Source organism: Pseudonaja textilis, chromosome 7, assembly GCF_049901715.1.
Source record: "Pseudonaja textilis isolate UNSWEBS1 chromosome 7, rPseTex1.2, whole genome shotgun sequence".
Classification (NCBI taxonomy): domain Eukaryota; kingdom Metazoa; phylum Chordata; class Lepidosauria; order Squamata; family Elapidae; genus Pseudonaja; species Pseudonaja textilis.
This window is the reverse complement of record NC_141996.1, coordinates 55741695-55768720: the sequence shown is the minus strand read 5'-3', so window position 1 is coordinate 55768720 and position 27026 is coordinate 55741695. Positions and strand designations below refer to the sequence as shown.

General features: G+C 36.7%; 1 protein-coding gene across 8 annotated transcripts in view; it reads left to right on the top strand.

Annotated features, from left to right (window-relative positions):
• The window catches only part of KDM6A (lysine demethylase 6A), a 223006-nt gene extending 199042 nt beyond the window's left edge, over positions 1 to 23964 (top strand). For all 8 annotated transcript variants that reach the window (XM_026713584.2, XM_026713582.2, XM_087937691.1 and 5 more), the window contains 6 exons: positions 335 to 449; positions 1419 to 1606; positions 4352 to 4493; positions 11376 to 11502; positions 15030 to 15200; positions 23082 to 23964. In XM_026713584.2, coding sequence (XP_026569369.1) covers positions 335 to 449; positions 1419 to 1606; positions 4352 to 4493; positions 11376 to 11502; positions 15030 to 15200; positions 23082 to 23111 — 773 coding nt within the window. In that variant the 3' untranslated portion in view covers positions 23112 to 23964. The remainder of the gene's footprint in view (positions 1 to 334; positions 450 to 1418; positions 1607 to 4351; positions 4494 to 11375; positions 11503 to 15029; positions 15201 to 23081) is intronic.
• Positions 23965 to 27026: the final 3062 nt, after the last annotated feature.

The window sequence follows — 27026 nt, the reverse complement described above, 5'->3', positions numbered from 1 at the left end:
TTAGGCATACGCTTAAAAATCAGGCTGGGGCTTATTTTTGGATAGGGTCTTATTTTGGGGGAAACACAGTAAGTATCAAAATAATAATAGTATAAAGTTACACTTTTATCCTTTTGTTTTTTTTTCTTTTATTTGCTGAGGACTTTGCTTCTCCTTCATTCTTTATACTGCTTTGAACAAACATATCATCTCAAACAATAATAGTCTTGCTATGAAAACTTACACTGAAATAGCTCTTAAAATCTTTAAAATTGTGTTGTTTTTCTACGTGTATATTGCTCCATATTGTTTATATTGTAAATATAATTCATCACTTGCTTTGTTTTAATCGTAGGTCATCAGGAAAATAACAACTTTTGCTCAGTCAATATAAATATAGGCCCAGGTGATTGTGAATGGTTTGTTGTTCCAGAAAATTACTGGGGTGTCATGAATGACTTCTGTGAAAAGTAAGTGTTGAATTCTCTCTGTGTATCTTTCTCTAAAACAGAGATGATAAAGTGATAATTCTCCAGGTCAGAGGTGGTATTCAGCAGGTTCTGACCAGTTGTGGAGAACCGGTAGCAGAAATTTTGAGTAGTTTGGAGAACCGGCAAATACCACCTCTGACTGGCCCCGCCCCATTCTGCCTTTCGAGTCCCAACTGATCAGCTGCATCTTCTTTTGTTGCCCTGCACAGGAAAACGGAGCTGGAAAGCAAGTTAGTGGGGTGGGGAGGGAATGGGATTTTACAGTATCCTTCCCCTGCCACACCCACCAAGCCACACCCACCAAGCCACGCCTATAGAACCGGTAGTAAAAAAATTTGAATCCCACCACTGCTCCAGGTACAGCCAGACTATAATTCTCAGAAACCCCAAATAAACCCCCTAGAGAGCTCCCTCTCCTTCAGCCAGTGATTTTGTCACATCCAGCCATATAAATCAATTTAAATACATACCGGTAAATATTAAGATCTTTAATTAAAAATATAAAAGAATATTAAAATACAGAAGCATAGAAAACAGATTGCACAAAAAGTCATAGTGATTCATCGAGTCTGCCCTTTGAACTGATTAATCTCTACAACAGTTCTGTTTTTAATTATATTTATTATGTTTTTGTCATTGTGTCCTATATTTTTTCTTCTATCATTTTTACACAACTTCTAAGGTAATAACAATATTGGTATACAAGTATAGATAAAAGTTATCATCCTAGCTAGAATCTATTTAATCTATTTAACCAGCATAAAATACTCTTATGCCATAATCCTTGTAAGTTCTTAGAAAGCAGCTTATTTAAACCTTGCGGTAAATATTTAGATTAGATGGATCCCATGTAATGAAGGAAGAGGTTCCTAGTCTAATATTCTTTCGAGCATAAGCAAGCATTTGTGTATAAGTAAACTTTTCCAAATACTCATTCTTCTTTTACAGAAACAATATGAATTTTCTAATGGGTTCTTGGTGGCCTAATCTGGAAGATTTGTATGAATCCAATGTTCCGGTTTATAGGTTTATTCAACGACCTGGAGATCTAGTATGGATAAATGCTGGGACTATTCATTGGGTTCAGGCTATTGGATGGTGTAATAATATTGCCTGGAATGTTGGCCCTCTTACAGGTAGGATATTGATAAATCTTACAATTGGAAAATGATTTAGAAATATTTCTGAACTTTCAACTTCTAACAGATATGTAATATGTTTACAGGGCACAAAATTAGATTGATCTATAGCACTAGAAATTATAGTAATAGATAAGATAATTTGATACCTTAACAACTATTTTAAAAAACATCCAGAATAACCCAAACTTATTGTAAGAGAATTAATTATTAAAATATGTTTTCAAAGTAATACATTTTAATAGAAAATATGTGGAAGTATTATGCAGAGATTGAGCAAGTAGTGAACAGAGAGTATCATAAACTATATTCAGCACCGTGTCCTTCTAAATCATGATTTCAATTATCAGAAATGTTGTTTCCTCCTTCACTTGTACATGTTTTTCCATTTGACCCAGATGAATATTTTCTGGTTTATCAGGCTATGATTTGCCCTTGATATCAATAGCAACTTTTATAAACTTCAATTGAATGATATTTGTCAATCCTAATTCAAAGGAAACTTTTAGCCATTATTTCCCAGGGCAGCTTTTCAAGTCTTATTAAGCAGGTGCAGGAGGACTAGTGGAGGCACATTGTGATTGGGGTCACATATCTTACTAAGGTATGGCTGGTTAATTGTGATTTCTTGAATAAATAATGCTTGGAATACACAAAGCATAAAAACACATGTGCCATAATTTATATACAACAGTAGTTAAATTCCCAAACATGCTAAACAAATCAAACTTCTTACTAATAGCATGATACGTGAATTTACCAGATATCTTTTCTAATCCCAAGGCATGAGTTTTGTTGCCTGTCACCTCAAAGCATTCATATGGCTTAGGTTCAAATTCTATGTTAAAATTAAGCACTTTCTGTTCAAAGGAAACAGACAGCAGGTTCTGACCAGTTCTGGAGAACCGGTAGCGGAAATTTTGAGTAGTTCAGAGAACCGGCAAATGCCACCTCTGACTGGATTTTTGACAGTATCCTTCCCCTGCCAGGTCCACCAAGCCACATCCACAGAATTGGTAGTAAAAAAATTTGAATCCCACCACTGGAAACGGGCATAAAAAAGAGGAAGTGGAGTTGCATTATATGTAAGAAATCGCTACATCTCTACAGAGATGCATAAAACCAATGATGAAAGTCTTCTTGAATGCATATGGGTTAATGTAAAAGGAAAAAAGAATCATATTGCTAAAAGTGTATGCTACAGGTCACCCAACCAAGCAGCAGAAATTGATGAACTTTTTGCTAATCAATTTGGTAAGGTGTGCAGGAAGCACCACAGTAGTAATGGGGGACTTTTAAGTATCCTGACATCAACTGCGAGACAAGCTTTGCAGCATGTGGGAGATCAAACAGGTTCTTGACAGCCTAGTTGGCAACTTAGTCATCCGAAAGGTAGAGGAGGGGGCTAGTGGATCAACTGTACTGGATTTAATATTTACTAACAGAGATGAAATGATGGAGCAGATTGAAGTTGGGAGAACTTTGGGAAGAAGTGACCATCTCATACCGGAATTCAGCGTAATGCAGGCACAGCTAATTGAACTAAGTCAAACTACTCTTCTTAGGTTTTAGGAGAGCTGACTTCAACAAACTAAGACTTTAGGAAGAATTTCATTATGGAAATTCTAAAGGGACAGAGAAAATGAGGTGCTTGGAAAATTCTGGAAAATGAAATTATACAAGCACAATATAACATAATACCACAGAGAAAAAAAAAGATAGACCCCGGACAAAGCCAGCATGGTTGCATAAAGAGCTCTTTGACAAACAGAAAGAAAAAAAAGTGTTAGGAATGGAAAGAGGGACATAAAACTAAAACAGAATACCAGTAAATAGCCTAAATGATGAATCACGAAAACTGAGACTCAGAATGAACTAAGACTTGCAACAAATACCTACAATAATTTTAAAAGTTTCTTTCAATATGTAAAAAAAAACAAGAAAAAAATCAAACAAAAATGAAAAATTAGATCCTAGAAAGAGTGCAGAGAACAGCAGAAAAGATGATAAGAGGTCTGGAATTTATGAATTAATGATTAAGGGAACTAGGTATGTCTAGTGTAACAAAGAGGAAGAGTGGGGATAATATGATAGCAATCTTCCAGCACTTGAAGATTGTGAGGCGCTGTCAGAGAAGAAGAGGTTGACCTGTTCTCCAACGCACTTGAGGGCAGGACAAGTAGCAGGTAAAAGATCGTTAAAGAGAGGTCCAACCTAAAACTAAAAGAAATTTCCTGACAGTCAGAACAATTAATCAGTGGAACAGCTTGCCTCCACAAGTTGTAGGTGCACCATCACTGGAGGTTTTCAAGAAGGAATTGGACAGTCATTTGTCCAGAATGGTATAGGATCTCTTGCATCTACAACACCTCCAAGGTCCCTTCCAACCATATTCTGTATTCTATGTTATTGGTACTTAAACCTAACATATTGTTTTGTCAATATGGTTTCATCACAAAAGGCCCTGTTTAGAATTTTTCTTTGGACAACTCATTTTTTGAAATTCTGTTCATGTTTATTTGCCTCTAATTTAAAAAAAAGTATGCTAGGTATAAAATGTCTCAGTGTAAATGTTCCCTTGTGTCTTTGACATTTTACTTTGGTATATACAGTCAAGAATTTTGGCCAAGTGGTTTCATAAAATGTTTAAAATCTCTAATGACTAGATTTGTTTTCATTGATGGAAAGAATGATCATTATAGCAAAGTGGTCCACATATTTTTCACTTTCATTTTCTTATAGCTTGTCAGTATAAATTAGCTGTGGAACGGTACGAGTGGAATAAATTGCAAAGTGTGAAATCAGTAGTACCCATGGTTCATCTTTCTTGGAACATAGCACGAAATATCAAAGTACCAGATCCAAAGCTTTTTGAAATGATCAAGTAAGTCATTTTAAATCAATATATACTTACTTAGTGAATTATTATTTGTAGAAAGAACAAATGTCTTAATTGAAACAAATTAGGGGTTCGCACTGCAGAAATATAAATAATGAAGAAAGCTTATCACTACCGTTAAATGTAGCTGATTTGTAAAGGACAATTTCGGAAATTTATGTCATCCATTGCTTTATAATTAATTAAAACAAGGATAACATAGCATACCTAGTATTCTGACAAAGAGCAGCAAACCATCTATTGATTATTAGCTTTGTAATATCAATTGTTGAATGCTTCACTTTATATTAAAAAATGAAAATTCCAACAATAATATTTAATAGTTTTGCTCATTTGGATTAAGTATTGTATATGAGTAATTGTAACTAACTTATATAGTAATATGTAATATAGTAATATGCAATATATGGATCTAAAGTGGGAAAGGTACTTTAAATCCAGCTTGCTACACCTATTGGGAATTTCTTAACATAAGCATTTTTCTAGGGCCACTCAGCTATGGGTAAATCCAGGAAAAGGTGTGACTTAAGAAGCTGTTACTTGTTTTTTTATTTGTATCCCACCTTAATTATTTACAAATAACTGAAGTCAGTGAATACATACAATTCTAAAAGAAATTTCTTGCTTCAAATCTGAATAGTTTGCCATTTGAATTGATTTCATGTTTATATTTTGTTTATTTTTATTTTACTTCTTAATTTTTGTTGGATGATGGACATGTGTGTATCCCAAGCATGTTTAAACTCAGGTTTTGATGATTGACTCACTACCTCTGCTGGTTCCAAGCTTCTACTACTCTTTCTGTGAAATAATACTTTCTAACATTTTTTATCTTCATTTTGGTCAGTTTGAGTTATGCCCCCGTTCTTGTTATGTTCTTGATTTTTGCTTAATATTAAAAATAGTGCTTTCTAGAACCTTATTTGAACAAACAATAAATTTAAATATTTCAATCATGTAATCCTTTTCCTTTCTGTCCTCTAGGCTGTACATATTAATGCCTCCAATCTCTCCTGATATGTTTGTCCCTCACGCCACTTTTGTTGCCCATGTTTAGACTCATTCAATCTTATATCTTATCAATATCAATGTTGAATTTTGTTATGTAATTTGTTAATATCAAAGAAAAATTGGGATATCTGTTTAACAGAAATCAAATTAATATTCCAAATTATGTACCATGGAACTTAATTTTATATCAGATTTCACTACTGATCTGTAATGGGGTCACCACCCTATTACTTTTTTCTAGTTGTGCTAGAGAAGATGTGGGTAGTGTTTGGGGACAAACCCCCAAACAGAATGTGCAGCAGCAGTCAAGCCAGGCAGCCAAATGAGAGAGGAAGGGCCCTAGAGTTTACACACACTGATGACAAAACACTGTTTGTAGTTTAAATAGTTGTTTAATCCAATTAGAGTTTAAACATTGTCAATCAGTCCATATGTCATTCACAAATATATCCATTCAGTAACTTAGTCCATATACTAGTCAGTTCTATATCCTTATCTTCTTGTAAAGATATCTTCTCCTCTGATACCTTTCCTTTTGAAGACAACGCTGAGTATTCACAGGATATCAGCACATCAATGAAATAGTCCTTTCGTTCAGGTATTCAAACAGTTGTAGCAAACAGTAGCAAACAAAACAGTAGCAAGCAGATAACAAGCAGAGAGAGGTTACGTTTCTCTTACTGCCTTTTATTGCCGTTTGTAACCGCACCCTTAATTAGTTAATTACAAGCAGTTTTGTGCTTAAAGCTACAAGTTACAAACTCCCAAACCTTGGTTTATATATTTATTCACCCAAACTTGGTTGGTGTATCAATGTTATACCCAACATTCTCCCCTTTTGGGTGATATAAATATATAATACCCTTACAATCTAAAACCATACTTTACACAACTCTCTTGGTGCTTTATGGCACCTTGGGCTTTAGTAAAGTTATCAGCTATATTGTCCTCCGACATGCAGTACTCCAGCTGTATCATTTTACTCTTTACAGATTGTCTAACGTTTAAGTATCTTAAATCTGTATGCTTGCTCCTAGTTTTTACTGCAATATTTGTGGCCATTTGAATTGCTGCCTGATTATCTTCATGTACAATTATAGGATAATTTACAGTTAATCCCATGTCATTCATCATCTGCTTATACATGATTAATTCAGTACATAATAACGACAAACAGGAGAATTCTGCTTCCATAGTAGACAAACTTATATGCTGTTGTCTTATTGACTTCCAACCTATTAATGTCTTACCCAGCATTATGGCTGTTCCCGAAGTCGACTTTCTTGTGTCTCTTTCTGATGCAAAACTAGCATCTGCATAAGCACTCAGTATTAGATCACCTTTTGGTTCTAGATACAGTGCATGGTGTAATGTTCCTTTAAGATATCTTAAAATTCTCTTTAATGCTTTCCAATGACATTGAAGTGGATCATTATTATGTCGTGCCAGTTGATTAATACAATAAGCTATATCTGGCCTTGACCAATTGCTAATGTATGATAAGCTACCAATCAAAGATTGATATATTACTTTATCAAATTTTGGACTTTGAGCATCCATTTTGCAAATATCCTGACTCATTGGAGTCTTTGCAGTCTTACAAAGTTCCATCTTATAATCTATTAGCAATTTAGATATCTTATCCTCCTGAGATATCTTAAAACCTTTCTGTGTTTTCAGTATATTCAAACCTAGATATTTCTTTATCTCCCCTAATTGCTTGATTTTTATTTTCCTAGCTAATGATGCTATTATTTTATTGGCTTCATCATTAGTTTCTGTAATCAAAGCAATATCATCTGTGAATAATAGTAATAATGATATTTTCCCATTTGTCTCCCTTTTAAATAGACATGGATCGGCTAAACCAGCTTTAAACCCTATATTGTTTAGTTCCTTTACAATATACTGGTTCCATTCATAGCCTGATTGTTTAAGACCATAGAGGCTCTTTTTTAACAACCAATAATCATTATTATTTTCACCTTTAAATCCAATAGGTTTTTTCATGTATACAGTATGTCTTAGTGGAGCATGCAAGTAAGCAGTTTCTACATCTAGATGGTTGACTATATATTTCTTGCTTGCTGCCCACACTAAAGCTGCCCTTAATGTTGCTGCTTTAAGGCTAGGTGCAAATACCTCATCATAGTCATTGGCATTTTGCCTAAAACCTTGGGCTACTAATCGTGCCTTATGGATTATATTACCATCTTTTTCAGTTTTTATCTTAAAAATCCATTTGCAGCCAATGGGTTTTATATCAACAGGTAATCTCGCATTTTCATATACTTTCATATCCTTTAAGGATTTCAATTCCTTATTCATTGCTGCATACCAACTTTCCTTATCTTTAGTAGGATACATTTTTATTTCATCTACAGTATATGGAACTTTATTAATCTGGCACACTGTGTTAGCCTGGTATCTATCAGGCGGTCTAGATATTCGTGTAGTTCTTCTGGGAATTACAGGGCTTGTATGAGGACTTTTTTGAATTACTACCTGTTCCTGTTCCTCAGCTTGCTCAGCTATTGGTACTATTTCTTCCTTTATGGGCTCTATCTCTGCCTGTATTTCTCTCTTTACTTTATTCTTAAAGTTACAGGGATAATCAATGGGATTTCTATAGGATTCAATAATTACTTCTTTATTGTTATCCTGTTCTAACTTATCCCATCCTACGTGCTCTAGAAATTGGGCATTGGCACTACATAACACCTTAGATGTGCCTTTCTCCCAAAATCTATATGCCCTATGGTTTGCTTGGTAACCAACGAAGAATAATTGTTTAGCTCTGTGTTGCCCTTTACGCCTGAGTTGTGTAGGGATATGCACCCATGCTGGTGCACCAAATGTGTGCAGGTAACTCAGATCAGGCTTCCTGCCATGCCACATGGTGAATGGTATTTCACCAGTAGTTGTGTTAACAACGTTGTTCAATATGTTATTAGCACACATTGTGGCCTCCCCCCACAAAGAATCAGGTAATCCAGAATCAGTTAACATTGTTCTAACCATTGCCTGTAGTGTTTGGCCTCTTCTCTCAATAAATGCGTTGTGTTGTGGTCTGTATGGTGCAGATTTCTTGTGCTCTATTCCAGCTACCTTTAATCTATTCTGGAATTTGCTGTTAACAAATTCCGTACCAGGGTTATCAGTTGCCGTTTAGTTTTTCTTTCTGCAAATTTTAACCAGTTGAAGAAATGTTGATATGTTTCAGTTTTGCTTTTCATTAGGTAGCAAAACCCATATCTAGAATAATGGTCCATAATGCTCAGTATATATCAAGCACCCCCCATACTGGGTTTCTTTGGACCTATAATGTCTGCAAATACTACTTCTAAAGGTTCTTTAGTTTTGAAACCATTTAGCCTATTTGCAGGCAATATTTTACTCTTATCTTCACAGCAGACATTACAACGCAAATATTTATCACAAGGTTTTAACCTTATTCCATCAGATAACTCTACTGTACGTTTTAGCATTTTAAAATTTACATGCCCCAAACGCCTATGCAATAAATGGATACATTCATTATGAGGCTTTATATTGTTAAATACAGTCTGTGCCTCCCCTTTCTTACTATCATGTAATACATACAATGTTCCATTTAAAGCTGCAGTTACCCTTTTGTTATCTTTTTCAATTATGCAATTATTATCCTTAAATGTAATTACATAACCTAGTTTGTCTAATACCCTTACAGAAAGCAAGTTCACCTTTAACTGTGGTACATACAACATTTTTATATCCTGGTTTAAGCATGGACAGTATGCAGTACCTTCTCCCTTGGCCTTGAGGTTCCAGCCATTAGCAAGTGATATATGTTGAGAGCTTGTTGACATTTTTATAAATTTTTTCTTATCTCTCGTGATGCAGTGGGATGCACCGCTGTCCACCACCCATAAATCATTCTTCACATCACAGTTGCTAAACGTGGCTAGTTCAAAGGATTTCTTTGGCTTTTTTACATTCTGGCTTTTTTCTTTTCTGCAGAATCTTGCCAAATGTCCTCTGCCTCCACAATTAAAACACCTTTTAATTGTGTATGCCGTCGAAGATAAATTCTCTTCTTCCGGGTGCTTTAATTTACCTAGTTGGTTTCTTTCAAGCTTTGAAGATAATTTCTCTTCTTTATTAGGTTTATCTTCTCTCAGCTGGTCACGTTCACTCCTTCTTCTGGCTTCTTCTAATAGCCTACCGGTAATCTTGGTTAATGATAAACTATCTTTTGGCAATACTTCTAAAGCAGTCACATAATCATCATAGCTTTGATCTAATGAAGACAGTATGATGTATACTTGTTGCAACTCATTAAATATAAGTTCTTTTTCTTGTAATTCCTGAAAAATGCTCTTCATACAATTTAAATGAGTTAACATGTCTCCATTCTTCTGAAGATGTGTTCGAAATAGTTTGCGTGTAAGATATATATGAGCTCCTACACTGTCCCGAACATATATCTTCCTGAGGTTCTCCCAGCAGTTTGCAGCATTTTCCTCTCCACGGATATGGATAAGTTGCTGGTCAGAGAGAGTCAGTCCTATGATGCATAAAGCCTGCTCATTCTTTCGTTTATAGTCTTGTATCTTTTTGTCATCCTCTTCAACATTAGGATCTAAGTTAGTCACATCTGGTGGGTTTGTTATTATGTCCCACAAACCTTCTCTTCGTAGAAGGAAACTACATTTAATTGACCATGAAACATAGTTTGTTCCATCTAGTCTGGATATCATGGACAGATTTGGCAAATTTACTTGTGCCATTGCTCTTCAGATATGTAACTATTTAAAAAAAACTAATGAAAAAACAGTTTGTTTTTACAGTAATGTGCAACTCACACCAACTCTCACTGCTATATCATGGTTAGTTAGACTGTGCTCACTGGGCCCATAACCAATGTTAGTGTTTGGGGACAAACCCCCAAACAGAATGTGCAGCAGCAGTCAAGCCAGGCAGCCAAATGAGAGAGGAAGGGCCCTAGAGTTTACACACACTGATGACAAAACACTGTTTGTAGTTTAAATAGTTGTTTAATCCAATTAGAGTTTAAACATTGTCAATCAGTCCATATGTCATTCACAAATATATCCATTCAGTAACTTAGTCCATATACTAGTCAGTTCTATATCCTTATCTTCTTGTAAAGATATCTTCTCCTCTGATACCTTTCCTTTTGAAGACAACGCTGAGTATTCACAGGATATCAGCACATCAATGAAATAGTCCTTTCGTTCAGGTATTCAAACAGTTGTAGCAAACAGTAGCAAACAAAACAGTAGCAAGCAGATAACAAGCAGAGAGAGGTTACGTTTCTCTTACTGCCTTTTATTGCCGTTTGTAACCGCACCCTTAATTAGTTAATTACAAGCAGTTTTGTGCTTAAAGCTACAAGTTACAAACTCCCAAACCTTGGTTTATATATTTATTCACCCAAACTTGGTTGGTGTATCAATGTTATACCCAACAGGTAGCAGAAGGCTTTCTTCTTTCCTCTGTTAGGTTGACATCAAACTTAGAAGACAGGAACTTCTTAGTTCTAATAAATATCTTGTGAGTATAGAGGACCATATTTCCAAGAATGGCTACACAACTGCAGTGATGCTACTTTAGTGTATTTCTATGCATCTTGAGAGAGGAATTGGAAAAGAGAAGAGATCGTTTTCACTATCCCGTCACTATAAATAAGGAAGAAAAGTCAAGATGGGTATATGCAGTGGGATGGTTGCAATGATTTCAAACAAGAGATCAGCTAATCCAATAGATTCTTGTAGAATATTTGTGAATGTCAAAATCAAATTCATATAATCACATTCCATATTTTTAAACAAATTAATTAAATTAATATTTAAGGTACTGCCTGTTGAGAACTCTCAAGCAATGTCAAACTTTGAGGGAAGCTCTAATTGCTGCAGGAAAGGAGATTGTATGGCATGGGAGAACAAAAGAAGAACCAGCTCATTATTGTAGCATATGTGAGGTGAGTAAATATATACGTGCTGTGGTTTAATATTCCTTGAATTTTTTTTGAAAACATATTCTTAAAAGCTTTTGCTAATTTCTCTTGTATTCTCTATCGATGGTGGTAATTTTAAACTATTCTTTAACCCACCCATTCTCAAGTATAACATTTTTCTGTTGGACCTAGCTGTAACAAATTATTTTTCTAGGTGTGATGTTAACTATCAAAAGTTTTTATTTAATGCAAGGTATAAAAAGAAGTCAGTAGTAACACTTTGAAGTCAGTAGTAACTCATTTTTATGAGTTCCTTTATACAGCTTTTCATTTTTATGAGGTCACAAATGATACCATAGACCAATTTTCTTAGTGTATCAATTACAGATCATACAAATACTTTATTTTTGTAAAAAAAAATCATTGTAGCATTTAATCAATAAGTTCTAAGACATTTAACAGAAAATGGAAAGGAGCCTGATAACATGAAATAGTTAAGTAAGTGGGAAAATAAAATCAGTCAGCTCATCTCTGAAAAGAAGAAATGCAGGAGATAAGTGCATATGTTTGTATGTACCTTTTCTACATTTAAGTTTAGATATGGTCAACAGCAAAGAAAAAAACCTTTCTTCATTGTTGAATTATAAATTCCTGTAAAGCAAAAGTAACAATCCATTTTGCAAAACAAGCCCAGAATACTGCTAAACCATATTGTTGACATTTTACCCCCAAACTAACAGATTATGGGTGGTGCGGTTATTCCATTTTTTGAAGGGAGGAAAGAAATCAATATAGGAACCTTTGGCTACCCATAGTTCTTTAACCTCTCCCTGTTTCCAAGTCTGGCTTCAAGTCATCATTCAGGTCCCCGGTTTAAGCAAACATTTCACTATTTTGTATTCACTGGAAAGTGAATTCTATTCACTGGAAAGATCCAATACTTAACTCACTTAGTGAAGTATAAGAAAACATTGCCATTAAATCCCATGTAGCAATTCATTATAAGACTAATCTCCGAATTGTGTTTTTTGAACTGTGAAAAACATGTTTTGATGAACAAATATAGAAACTCATCAGGTAAATCTAAAATGGAATTCAAAAAACTGTTCAGATTGGTCCTTTTGCATAATTGCAGAAAAAGTTATGAACAGCACAAAATTAAAAATACTTTAAAAAAAATGCATGGACAAGATCTTGAGGGACATAGAAATATTGTAAAGTTTGGAACATCTCATTATATTCTGACCGTTTTTATTGTATTTATTTAATTTGGGGGGTGGATGAGGAAGTAATAGTAGACATTACCTAGTGGCATTTTGGTGCTGTATTGCTGAATCCTAAGGTAGAAAAATGAAATTTCCAAGATTTTCTCTTTTTAAAAACAGATTTTTTAAAAAATAAAGTACCACATTCTGTTATCTACAAATCATAATGTTTCATATATAAAAGTAACTGTAGTTGATCCATAAACATAAGCATGATAAGTACATTACTTATCTATTTCCACAAAATATGAGATTAGTAAGAAGACTTCTTATATTTGTGGAAATAGCAGCACCTCAGAGTCCCCAAAGTATTTTGGTGTTGCAGTACAGAAATTTTAATTATATAGCATAGAGAAATCTTTTCTTTTATTAAGATTTTGAAGAACATTTGATAGGAATAAAAGTTTTTTCATATATTAATATTGTAAATATTTTATTTGCAATTAATAATTTTTATTTCAATTTTCCAGTTTATTTATTTTTTCATGGTATCTGGTGATGGCCAAAAAACCAGTCTTATAACTAAAACTATAAATTTTCAGAAGAACAGTGGAATTTTATTTATTTATTTATTGAATTTATATAGCCGCCTGTTCACCCATGGCAACTCGAGGCGGTTTACAGAATATAAAACCACATATAAAACAATAAAAACTAATAAAAAGAATCAAATAAATTAATAAAGTGCAATATAACAAAATCATTCCCCAACTTTCCCCCCCCCTCCGATGACAGCAGATCACATGAGCCATTTAATGGGCTCCATCCCACTCTGGGTTCCCCAGGCCCGCTGGCAGAACCATGTCTTCAGCACCTTCCGGAAGAGTATTAGAGCGAGGGCCATTCTAATCTCTGGGAGAATGATGTTCCAGAGAGAGGGAGCCACCACGGAGAAGACCCTTCTTCTGGGTCTCACCAGGTGTATCTTCCTTGGGGATGGGACCTGCAACATTTCTCGCTCTGATGGGTCAGGTATATGTGACCAGCAAGAGACAGTCCCTCAGATAACCTGATCCCAAGCCATGAAGAGCTTTAAAGGTGACAACCAGCACCTTGAATTGCACCCAGAAGCAAATCGGCAACCAATGCAGCTCCCGCAAGAGAGGTGATACATGTGCACACCAGGGTCTGCACAAAACCATGCGGGCTGCTGCATTTTGCACCAACTGGATCTTTCGGATGCTCTTCAAGGGCAGCCCCATATAGAGCGCATTGCAATAGTCAAGATGGGACATGTCTAGGACATGAGTGACTGTGAGTAGGGACTGTTGATCCAGGAAAGGGCATAACTGGTGCACAAACCACAGTTGTGCAAAGGCCCTCCTGGCCACGACCGCCACATGCTCTTTGAGCAGGAGTTGTGAGTCCAGGAAAACTGCTAGATTATGTACAGGATCTGTTTGGGAGAATCCCTGGATGGTGGTATTGAAAGCTGCCGAGAGGTCAAGTAGAGCAAGGATGGATGCACTACCCCTATCCCGCTCCCACCAGAGATCATCCACAAGCGCAACCTATGCTGTTTCTGTCCCAAATCCAGGCTGGAATCCTGACTGGTAGGGGTCGAGATAATCTGTTTCATCCAGAAACCTCTGGAGCTGCTGTGCAACCACCTTCTCAACAACCTTCCCCCAAAAGGGAAGGTTGGAGACAGGTCGGGTATTATCCAGCCGGTTGGAGTCCAGAGATGGCTTCTTAAGAAGAGGGCAGACCACAGCCTCCTTAAAGTGCCAAGGCACCATCTTCTCCTGTAGGGAAGCATTAATCACTGCCAGAATCCACCCGCCTGTCACCTTCTGGGAAGCTTTCACAAGCCAGGGGGACATGGGTCTAAAACACAGGTGCTTGTGCGCATACTCCCTAGGATCCTGTCCACTTTCTCAGGAGCAACAGGGTCAAACAGTTCCCAGATAACAGGGCAAGAACCTGCCTCAGGAGCTTCCACTGGACCAGCAACCATCCCGGTCACTGCGTGGGCACTGATTGCAATTTTTGGAGAAAGTGGATCACCAAAGGCTAAAGGAAGAATACTATTAATTCAGAGCATAGATTTCTGTTCTTATTTCAGCACACCCCTACACACACACACACACACACACACACACACAGAGCCTTTGCAGCTCCTGTTTTTCTCATTGTAGTACTCATGAGTACTTGAGTTTATTTTCTATGAAAGTGATGCCTTATCTAGGATTAGACTTTGCACGAACATCTTAATTGTTGTGATTTTCCCTTTAACTTTGCCTACTATTTTAACATTAATATTATCATCTTTTTGTAATTCAACAGGTAGAAGTCTTCAATTTGCTTTATGTTACAAATGAGAGTAATTCTCAAAAAACCTATGTTGTAAATTGCCTAGACTGTGCACGAAAGATAAGCGGGAACCTGGAAAACTTTGTGGTGCTAGAACAATACAAAATGGAGGATCTAATGCAAATCTATGACCAATTTACATTAGTAAGTGATGAAGATACAAAGTACTTTGAATGCTTTATTGTAAATAAAACATGTTTGAATAATGCTATTAAATTATTAACTTCAGAAAAGTAAACCTTATTAATTGCCCCAAATTAACTTATGTCCATCTGTATTCTTTCTATAAAGCAAATTCATTTGTTAAGTGCTGAATGATGATAATTTAAGATCACTTGATAGCCATACATTCCATGACATATGACTTTCATTATCCAGGAAATGGCACTATAAGAAGTAGGGCATGACAGGAAGAGATATTGCAAGGGTATACAGAGCTCAGAGAATATAAATTGCAAAGTTACTTAGTTGTACCTCCAGATATTACCATGTGGTTGAAGAGAATTGAAGTCATCCCAAGTCATCTCCCACTTAATTTTTTCTCTAAATTTCACATATACCAGAATTGCTTTTGTTTGATTTTTAGACAGCCTGGTATTTGCAGTACACTCAATAAATACATAATAAAACACATTACACCTTGTTCATTTAAAAGTTAAGGACAAAGATGACTTCCTGATGGGGCTTATAATCACAGATACTCCTCACTTACCAACCACTGAATCAGTGACTGTTCAAATTATGATGTTGCTGAAAAAAATAACTTTATAGCCAATTTACAACCTTCACAATTTCCCTTAATCACATGATCAGCATTTCAATCAGTATATGCTTGTCCCTGGAGGAACAAAGGGATTGCAACAGAGTAAGTTGTTCTAGTTATCAAAAGCAATGCAGTTGTGTCATCCACCTGAAGCTAGGAGAAGGTAGCTTTGCAAGCAGATTATTCTCTTACACTTCTTTCCTCTCCAATCTCTTCACTCTGCAAGGTGAGGAAGAAGCAATATCTGTAGACAATCTTTCCTTTGTCTGACTGTTTCTCACCTTCTCACAGAATGAAGAGATTGGAAAGGATGGAATTACAAGGGAGTAACCTGTTTGTTCAGTACTCCTATGGCTACCAGTCCTAGTCCGTACAATCACATTTTTTCAGGCATTCAAGCATGCCAAAGGATGGGAAAGTGGCTAGGAGGCAAACAAAAGCTGAATATGTAAAATGAATCTTGTCTTTTTCAAGGAATCTTGTCTTTTTCACTCAGAAAGCACAGTTATAATCATTTTCCCACTTAGCAACTGCTTTGCTTAGCAGCAAAATTGCAGGTCCAAATTAGATTTGTTAATTGAGGATTACCAGTAATTTCATTCAGCAGTCTTAGAGGCACATTTAACAAGAAACTTCTCTCTCTTTTTCTTTTTAATGCAGTATGAAACTGGCCTGACTGCTATCAGCTGAATATTGGCTGTGTTCTCCTTACCCCATAGAAAAATATTTGCTACAATATTATTTCCCATGTCCTAACTCAGCAAATAGCCTTGCTCCCATGGAAGTAATATAACAGAAAATTAGAGAATTATGCATTTGTAAATGTAAGCACTGGATATGATATTGGAGATCTTCTTATTCAAGTTTCTACGTCTTGTAAGAATCTACTGCTACAGTATCGCCTTAACAAATGGCTATCCAAATTCTTTTAAGATTCCCACACCATCCTTCAGTGAAATAAGTTTACTACTTTTTGAACAATCCTGTTTATTGTTTATAAACATTTACTAATGGGAACTTTTTTCCAAGTCCAGCCAAAAGCTACTTATTTGTAATGTAAATACTGTCAGGATTCCGGCAATTACTCACTCCAATTAAATCATGAGCTTCCAGCCACACTCCCAAATCTTGAAAGGATTTATTGAAAGTTAACATGCCAGCATTAGCCTGGGCGTAGCCGACTCTGAGATACATAATTCACTGTCACCCCTGATCCTGCTTTCCCCCACCCCACCCCTCTGGGTGTATCATCCAATGAAACACATCCATAGCCAAGAGTCATCAATCATGCTCTCCAATTAGATTTTTTTTAAAACAAATTTTATTGATTTTACCAAACAATATACAAACAAACAAAACATGAAATATGATGACATAAGAAATCTTTTTCTAAAAAAACCAATACAACATCTTATTTAAAGACAAAATTATTCCAAGTTATCACATTTCCATATAAACACAATTTAATATATATATTTACCTTATCTGTTCATCTTCATATCTTATCCCAAACTTCTCTTTATTACTCCCTTTCCTTCTATTTATTCAAATTATATCTCTTTAACTTTAGATTGTATACATTTTTTATATCCATCTGTCTTATACATTTTCATTATTCTCTTCCAATACAAAAACAGACAAGACATAAAACATAAAACATCTTTTCTGAAAGTTGCTTGATCCCGGGTTAAAACTCATCGTACAGGCACCACTTCAAAAATCATGTTCCTTTTATATATCATTCCATATCTTATTACCGTTTTCCATTTTCTATATAGCTTCTTCCTTTTTTTAACTCTCTTAGTTTTATTATACTTATCTCATCTCAGTTCAAATCATAATACTTGTCATTCTTTGTCTGTTCTCAACTATCCATTCATCTTTTCTCTTTAAACAAAACCTCTCCTGTACACTGATTGGAGTATGACGCCTTTAACTCTTTCCACTAACCTAATAATACTTAATATCACACATAACTTGTATTGGGATTCTGTTTAGCACATCCTAAAGTTACACAATATATTATATAGAGAGAAAAAGAAAAAAAAAGAAAGAAGAACAATAACAAAGAAGCAAATTTATAAATATATAATATAGCTAGTACCCCTGTCAATACCATTTTAATCATACATATTAATACTCATTTATATCTTAAACATTTTATTCTAAAAACGCCTATAATTACACTATCTTATGTACCTTACAGAATCCCTTTTTCAATTAGATTTACCCATTGTCTCTAAATAAATTTTGTTTCTTTAAATCTTGCTTCCCATCGTTGAGACTTCTCACCCCTTCCTTTCTCCCTTGCTTATTCTTTTCCTTACCCTTTTTACCCCTTGTCTCTCCACCTCCCTTTTCTTCTTCTGCTTTCCCCCTTTCTGTTGTTTTCTAACCTTATATCCACCTTTCAACTCATTTTTATCTTTTTTGGTTGTTTTTTTAGGTTTTAAAATCCCTTTTTTCTTTTCCTCTTTCTTCTCATCCCCAAATAGGATCACATGTTCATCAAAGATGGGTTCTTCTTTGTCCCAATTATCCTGCTGCGCAATCAATTCTCCATAGGAACGCACCGCCATTTCTAGAGATTGAAAAAGAATGTCCAAAGTATCTTTCCAGTCTTGTTCTTCCTTTTTATATTTTGGGTATTCAGTTTTGGATTCATCCAAGGATGATGCCATTATAAAGAGGAAAAAAATTTCCCAAAACAACCACCCGAGTGTTTTTAAACAAAGAAAAAAGATTTCCCAAAAGATCCAAAGTCACCAAACAATCCAGATAGACTATTTCTTTTAGCACTTTTTCCCTTCTTCCATTTCTTTTTCTGGGGTTGCTATTAAATCACAAAATTCCAATTAAAATATGTCTTTTTGAAGTCTTATTAATGTTCAAATGGCTCTTTAAAATTCTAGGCAGTCTGCTCCTTATTTTCAAATTCTGCTTCAATTTTTTTCCTCTCCCTTCCCACTCACAGCAAAAAAAAATTTTTTTCTTTAAATATTTAGAAATCCATATCCCTTTGGCATTAGCATAGTCTTTAGCAGTTAGCATCCCTTAAATGCGGGTTTTCTCCTGATAGCCTCTGCCATAGCTGTCTGAGTTTCTCTCCATGCACCCTAGATGTTGAGGAGCGATGGAAGAGGCCGGGATGTAGACACCCCGGTGATTAATTAAGAGAGTGAGTTATCTGTCAGGATTCCGGCAGTTACTCCAATTAAATCATAAGCCTCGAGCCACACTCCCTAAACTTGAAAGGATTTATTAGAAGTTAACATGCCGGCATTAGCCTGGGCGTAGCCAACTCTGAGATATGTAATTCACTATCACCCTTGATCCTGCTTTCCCCCCCACCCCTCTGGGTGTATCATCCAATGAAACACACTCATAGCCAAGAGTCATCAATCATGCTCTCCAATTAGATTTTTGCGCAGCAGAACCTTCAGTCATCTAATCAGTCTCTGAAAAAAATATGAATGGAATGTACTTTCGATTCCACACTGCTGCCTGTCCTTTGAAACTCCCCCCTCTTTTTCTGTTGACAACTATAAAATGTGTATACAAAATGTTTTATGAGTTGACAAATACTTTGTTTCTTATCTGTCTTTCAAAACAATTGCCCCATGTCTCCTATCAGACTTCTCAACTCCAGACCAAGTATACCTGGTTCCTCCCAACTGTTCATTATATATTTTTCCTTCCAGTCCCCTAATCATCTTGATGGCTTTTCTCTGGATACCCTTCAGTTTTCAATATCTTTTCTTTATGCAGTGTCCAGAGCCATTTGCAATGTTCTGCATGAGGTCTGGTCAATACAAATACACAGTGGTGGGATTCAAAAAATTTTACTACCAGTTCTGTGGGTGTGGCTTGTTTGGTGGGCATGGCTTGGTAGTCATGTGACTGGATGGGCGTGGCCAACTCGGCAAGGTGGTGCAGATCTTGCTGCAAGTGACATCAAGTTGGCCACACCCATTCAGTCACATGACTGATGCTGCAGAGACAAGGTGATTTCCTACGTACCTTCCTGTCCCTCCATCATTGGGCTGACAAAAAAAAAGCCCAACTAAAGATTGTGACTAAGCCCCTCAGAGATAAATTTGCACTGCCAAATCTTACTGTACCTCATTGTTACAGCGCTACCTGTTGCTGCTGAGGGCGCTGCTGTGGCCGTCTGGCTCCCCATGTAAAGAACCCCACCGGCTCAGGGTGACTGAGGAGCAAGAGGGGAAGCCAAGGTGCTCACCCCAGAGCAGCCAACTTCGCTCTCTCTTGCCCCAATTAGGTGCTCCCAGCGTGCACAAGAAGCATAAAGGGAGGCAGACACAGCGCAGATGCGTTTTAAAAGTCAGAGAACTTTGCCCAAGACTTCTCGTGTATTGAGGGGCTACACCTCTCCCAACGATGTTGGTGGCAATCTAATGAAACATCTTCCAGCTCTTAAAGAGTGACTTTAAGAGCACCCCCATGGAAGAAGCCGAGAACCAAGAGCAAAAGCAGCAGCGACAGGGGTGCATGATGTGTCCCTCTGCAGTCCCCTCCCGGGTAGCAGCCAGGGCTTCGACACCTCTTCTTTTCCTCAGAAGCATGGTGTCTGCCTCCCTTCACACTCCTTGTGGAGGGACACACATGCTCCTGTCGCTCCCACCATGACTACTTTTGCTCTCAGTTCTTGCCTTCTTCCATGGGGGCGCTCTTAAAGTCGACCTTTAAATGGTCCAGGGACATCCACCTGCCTGCCCAGTGCCCGCCATCCCAGAGCACGCTTTCTTCCTTCTCCCAGCAGATGTGCCTCTTCCAGCCCGGCCAGCCAGCAGGTGGCCACATCTCCCGGGGCTTCTTGCCTCCCTTACCACAAGATGCCTACAGCCGCTGCGTGCTTTTTTTGGTGCAGATGGAGTCCAGTCCTACTGAAAAAAGCACGCCCTGTTCTATGTGCTGGGCTTGGCAAGTCCAAGCAGCCAACGCATAGAACAGGGTGGAGCCAGACCGTTAGAGAAGCGGAGCAAAGCCGGACATCAGTAATTTTCACTGCAAGAAGCCTGCAACTGCTGCATGTTCTCCAGCCCCACCAAAAAAAGCACAACATCCACCAGCCCATTGGAGAAGCGGAGTGGGAGCTACAGGGTTCTCGCACCGAAAAAGGGGCAGCTGGAGGAGACCTTGCACTGAAAAAGAGGTGGCTGAAGGTGACTGGTTTTTGGTCTCCAGCCGCCTCAATGCAAGAAGCCTCCCCCAACCTGCCGGCTGCTCTCCTCCTTGGCCATACAGAACAAACAGGCAGAGAAAGAGGAGAGCAGCCGCCAGGTTGGGGGAGGCTTCTTGCGCTGAAAGAGGCAGCTAGAGACGCTTCCAGCCATCTCTTTTTCAGCGCAAGAAGCCACCTCCAGCTGCCTCTTTCAGCACGAGAAGCTTCCCACAACCTGGCTGTTTCTCTTCTCTTCTGCCATACAGAACAAACCGGCAAAGGAGGAGAGTAGCCGCCAGGTTGGGGGAGAAGCCCCAGGACATCCGCCCACCCACCTGCTGGCTGGCCAGACCAGGCTGGAAGAGGCATATCTGCCAGGAGAAGGAAGAAAGCGTGCTCCAGGAGGGTGGGTAGGTGGTTGGATGTCCCGGAGCTGCTGCACATGTGCACTGCATGTGTAGTGGCTGCACACGTAATGCATATGTGGAGCAGATGTGGGACATCCTCCCAAGCTGCCCCGCGGCCGCCACATGGTAGGAAGAACTAGGAGAGCGACCAGGGCAAGTGGGTGACCGGATCAGGGGTGTGGCCAGCCAGGGGTTGCCACCAGTTTGGCAACCCACGCCAAATCACTGCTACCAGTTCTCCTGAACCAGTGCGAACTGGTTGAATACCACCTCTGCAAATACAAAGGATTGACCACCACATTCCATAGTAATTTTCACTCTATGAAAAGGAAATTGGATTGATTAGATACAATCTTACTATTAAAAAGCTCTGGTTCCTAAACCTTTTAACTGAGCAAAATGGTAGATCATAGGGCAAAACCTTTTGAACAAAGTTTCCCAAATGGACTAACTTATAGAAGGTGTCCAAAACCAGGAATCCATGACTCCTGTGGAATTGAAATTTGGCAAATTGTATGAAATATTTTATGACATAAACATCATGAAGCAGTTTATGACAAAATACAATAGAAGTTCTGGCATTGTTAAAGTCATTGAGGAATCTGGTTAAGGAAATATCTTTGAAGCAACTCAATGGGGCACAGATTGTTTAGTTTATTGATAAACTCATGGTAGCTGTCTCTGCACTGCATTCTTTTCTAAATGTTGGAAGATCAACTGCTAAATAATCCAAAATTATTGCTTAGTTTTAACATCAAGTTGATTGGTCCATAGTTATTACTTATTAAGCTCTTGTTTCCCCTTGTTAGAATTTGCTCCCAAGTTTCTATTCCAACTCTGTTGTTCTATTATTTTGCTAATTTTCTGGAATGTTGAAGAAGATAAACAGATCTGCTCACCTAGAACCTATTTTAACTATATTGAAATAAACCTAAGCAAAGCAATTAACAAAACGAGAGTGTCAGGATTCACTTTTCAAACCTAATGCTTTTCAAGTTGCCAATGAAGGCGGGGGGGGGGGAGATGGAATTTGGAGAATGTATGCAGAGATCGTGAGAGCTTAGAGCCAGCAAGGTCATCACTGCAGGTGCTTGAGAAAGAGATGGACCATTCTCATAATAAAAGACTGTCTCATAATTGGACAATGTGATCAACCAGAGGTGGGGAGGAGAAAGGATTGTTTAACTGGGAAAGCATTTGTGCAGGAAAGCAGAGCTGGCTTCATTTCTTCAGTACCAACATGGTGCATCTTATAAAGTTTTACTTTTGGGAAATCTCAATTCTTCTGAGAGTGTTTCCTTGTTTTGGGTTCACTAATTGGACAGATGTGGGGGGCACAACCCAAGTCGTCAAGAGATGGAGCATATGACCAACATGAATGAATTTGAGCCTCCAGGATCAAACCAATTACATTATAGGAACTTGCAGATTTCACCTTGGAGCTATGATTTCTATGATTTATGAGAAATAATGGAGGTGAGGCATGCAGATGGTTCTAAAACTACTGAAATTGCAAAGTGTTTTGTAAAAGCTGCAATGGAATAGCATTTAGAATAGATTTTTTTTTTTTAAAGTATACTGTACATCAAGTCAATATTGTGCATGTACTGGACATTTGACCTATAGTAAATTAAAAAAAAAGGTAAATCTGATGTGTTTTCTCTTTTCAGGCACCTCCATTGCCATCATCTTCATCTTGACATATTTCCAAGGACATTTATATAAAATCTTTTCTGATATTCAGGAAGTGACCCAGTTCTGCACCACGGATTTTTGTAGCGATCCCATAAGGCTGCTGGCTGAAAACTGTGTCTATGCAACCTTCCAAGTGTGGAGTATCAGCCACCTGGACAGGAGAGAGTACAGCTCCTACTCCAGAATTTTAAAAAATAGAAAGCTCATTCAACTGAATTGAAAAAAAAAATCCCATGGTTTGTATATATCTGACAAAACTGGCAACATTATACAGACTACTGACTTGAAGACCACCTTTTTTCTATTTCTCTGTTTCTGGGCTGATGAATTGGTTTCATCAAATTCTGTATCCCACTCCCCTTCAAAGTTTTTTTCCCCTTCTTCTTGGAAAAGTATCAGCATAGCTGGTCCTTTCTATGTAAGGTAGTTAGAATTTTATGTCTTTCTTTGGGCTACTTTTTTTAAATGTGAAACTTAGGTGATACTTTTTTTCTACTGCTTTTATGTTATTCTCTCTTGTTTTGAAACCACGATGGTTACTTTTTCTTTCCTAAATAAAATATTAAAAAATTAACAGCCAAGTCACAAAGATAAATGGGTTGCACATAGACTAAAGAATAAACTTCAGATTTGTGATTTTGTTTCTAATCTTGATGTAAATTTACACTATTTATAAATACATATTTATTGCTTGAAAATATTTGTGAATGGAATGCTGTTATTTTTTCCAGATTACCTGCCATTGAAATTTTAAGGAGTTCTGTAATTTCAAACATTACTCCTATTACATTTTCTATATGTAAATAAAACTGCTTAGCATTGTACAGAAACTTTTATTAAAATTGTTTAATGTTTAAAGTTTTGTATTGTTTGAGTTTTAAACAATTATGTACATTATTGTTAATTTTTTTAAAATCTGTTTTTATATATTTTTATATATACTCTTGTGTGTGTGTGTGTGTGTGTGTGTGTGTGTGTGTGTGTATAAAACTGAATATAAATATATGTATAAAGATTAGAGCCTAACATTTTCTTGTTTTTAAGTTTTAGATATATATGATAGAATGTAAATATTGCTTACAAAAGTGTGTCTGTGTGTGTATACACACACACACACACACACACACACTCTCAAGATATATGTCCAGATTGATTTATTGTTAAATTGCACTTCCTGCAATGACAGACCAATAGCTGATGCCAAATTGTAGAAGTAATAAATGAAATAAGCTAGTTAGCAGCTCCAGTGAAATATAACTTAATGGGATTTTGAAGATTCAATTTAGGCACCTTGGAATTTAGTAAGGAGTTATACAGGAAATAGTTTGACAATGATATCTTTACCTAACCAAAATGAGAAATGTACATTCCAGTTGTTTTTAGCAACCATATGGCTACATTATCTTAAGTACAAATCATGCTATATTTTTGCTTATTATGTAACTCAATCACTGATAAATTTTTAAAGCATTAGTGTCCTGTAGGGCATGTTCTTTGTTTAAAATTACTGATAATATCTCTTTTTATCCAGTTGCTCCCATATGCTTCACCTGCCACATGAAAACCCATTAAATTGAAATCTAAGTTCCCAATGGATTAGTTTACTGATTCATAAACTTCTGCATTGAACTGATAATTGTTAAATTCCATAAATATCTTACTAAATTTGATGTTGTTGAAAGAAATAATCAAGATTTGTTGGAATAATGGTTCTTACATTATCTTCTTACAGCAGATCATGCCTCCAGCAGGATAAGAGGAAAATAAGAAATTACTGTGTCCAACACCAGTTTCAAAACAGAGTTACCTTATTATAGTACTTCAGATAATAATTTCAGAATACATAGCACTTTCAACTTTGGCGCTGAAGAGAATTGGTACTTAATCTTAGCCCCACAGATATAGTTTGTATTGTTCAATAAGTAAACTGAAATTTGCATTGTCTGCTTATACAAACAAAGGTGGTTTATTTGAAATGTCCCAAAGCTAGACAACCTGGCAAGAGAGCATTCTTATTGTCTTATATTTTGATATGTTTCATTTGATGGGATAACAGTTTACAAATTGAGCAAAGGATTAATGTGGTGCTAAATAAGTGTTGCTTGGTTTCTCCACTGTGTCAGGATTCCAGCAGTTACTCCAATTAAATTGCTTTAAATTGTTCTAGTAGTTTACCTACTTCACTCTAGGAAGGAGCAGCTTATTTTCATGTTCTTAATAATTTATATAGTTTTTGTCCACAGACCATGCCAGACCAGATCTTACCAGCTTGTCATCTGCTGTCATTTTTGTTCTTTGCAGTTATCTTCATCGTCACCTTTTTGTGAAGTAGGCCTGTGAGGTTCATCATTACTTAGATTCAGTGTGCTATAAATCAAATCCTGTAAGGGATAGAAATTACTCAGATTTGATGGCTTTGCAAAAGCAAATTTTAGATCTTTCAGAGACATGAAGTAATGACTACTTACTGCAATGCTGGTTGGCAGATGAGAAAGTCAAACATGGCCCTTCCAGGAAATTACTGGCATGTCTTAATGACAACTTTATCATTCAAAGAATGGAGAAGTGGCAAGAGGATCAGTTGTCGTTGATCTATTACTATTTAATAAAGATTTAGATCAGAAAGTAGAATATAAGAACTTTAGGGAGAAGTGACTATAATATTGAGGTTCTTGGTTTTAAGAGAGAAGGGGTGGTTAAGCCTTTGTATTTATTAAAATCAATTTATATAGCTACACATATCACAAATGTGACTCTTGGTTTGGAGTTAGTCACAAATATTAATGAATATAAAGCAGTGACAGGAAGATAAAAGTTCAAGAAGGATAAGAATTCTTAAAGAGAGATTAATGACAAATAATCCCATTGAGGGGGGAAATGGACAATAGAAGAAAATGATGAGGCTGCACAAAAACATCAGATGAAGATTTGAGATCAAAGACATACATGAAGAAGTTGACTAGGCCAGAACTGAAGAGTTGGTTTCAAGAAAGCAAAAGGTCAATAAAAGCTAAAATATGAAAAGGATGCTAAGTTTATTAAAAAAAATTGCAGCTGATTCATAAAAAAGTGTGTGTTATGCATTACTGTTACAGCTATGCCATCAATGAATTTACAATGCTCAAACTTGAATCACTCAACTATTTTGGAAGGGTTGCCTAATCAACACTTGGGTATTATGTTGTGCTTTGCAAAACATAAGCCACAAAGAGTCTTCCTACTTAGGTTCAACCTTATTGCAAGTAACCTTTATCAAAAAAAAAACCAGAATATTTCTTATAATGAGTTGGATTCATTCTAAGTAGAAATTTCTTGAATATTTGCACTTACACAGGTGCAGACATGGAAAAGTTTCCACTTCTTTCACTTATGGCATAGTTACAACCAAAGATATTAATAGAAATCCAGATTTGGAACTATTGAATCTTTCCAAAATGGCAAACAAGAATTTGGTATATAACTAATTACTTTAAATCTCAAATCATAGGTGAGAAAAAAAGCCTTTTCATCTAATGTAGAAGTGAGCTACCCAGATTTCAGGATGTAGGATCAAGCAGGGTGGTAATCATTTATTAATTCCCAGGAAATGCAGAAAAAATGTGGGATGCATGGCTGCACATGTGAATAGAGTATCAGCAAGACTGAAGTGCCCTACAGATTCTATTTTTGGCTTGCTTGTGTCACATTGAGAGAAGAGGAATTGCCTTGCGCTACATTTAAATATATATTATATAGTATAATGTATATAAATAACAAGCTTCCTTTTAAAAATATTTTAATTATGATATTGTTGGGCCATTTTACTAGCTTTCCAGGGTTGCATGCAGCCAGCAGTCACCCCATTGTCTTAATATTAAAAGTCAGTAACAGTATTCAAAATTTCTATGATCACCCCTTAGAAATAAGGAGCAAAGATTCAT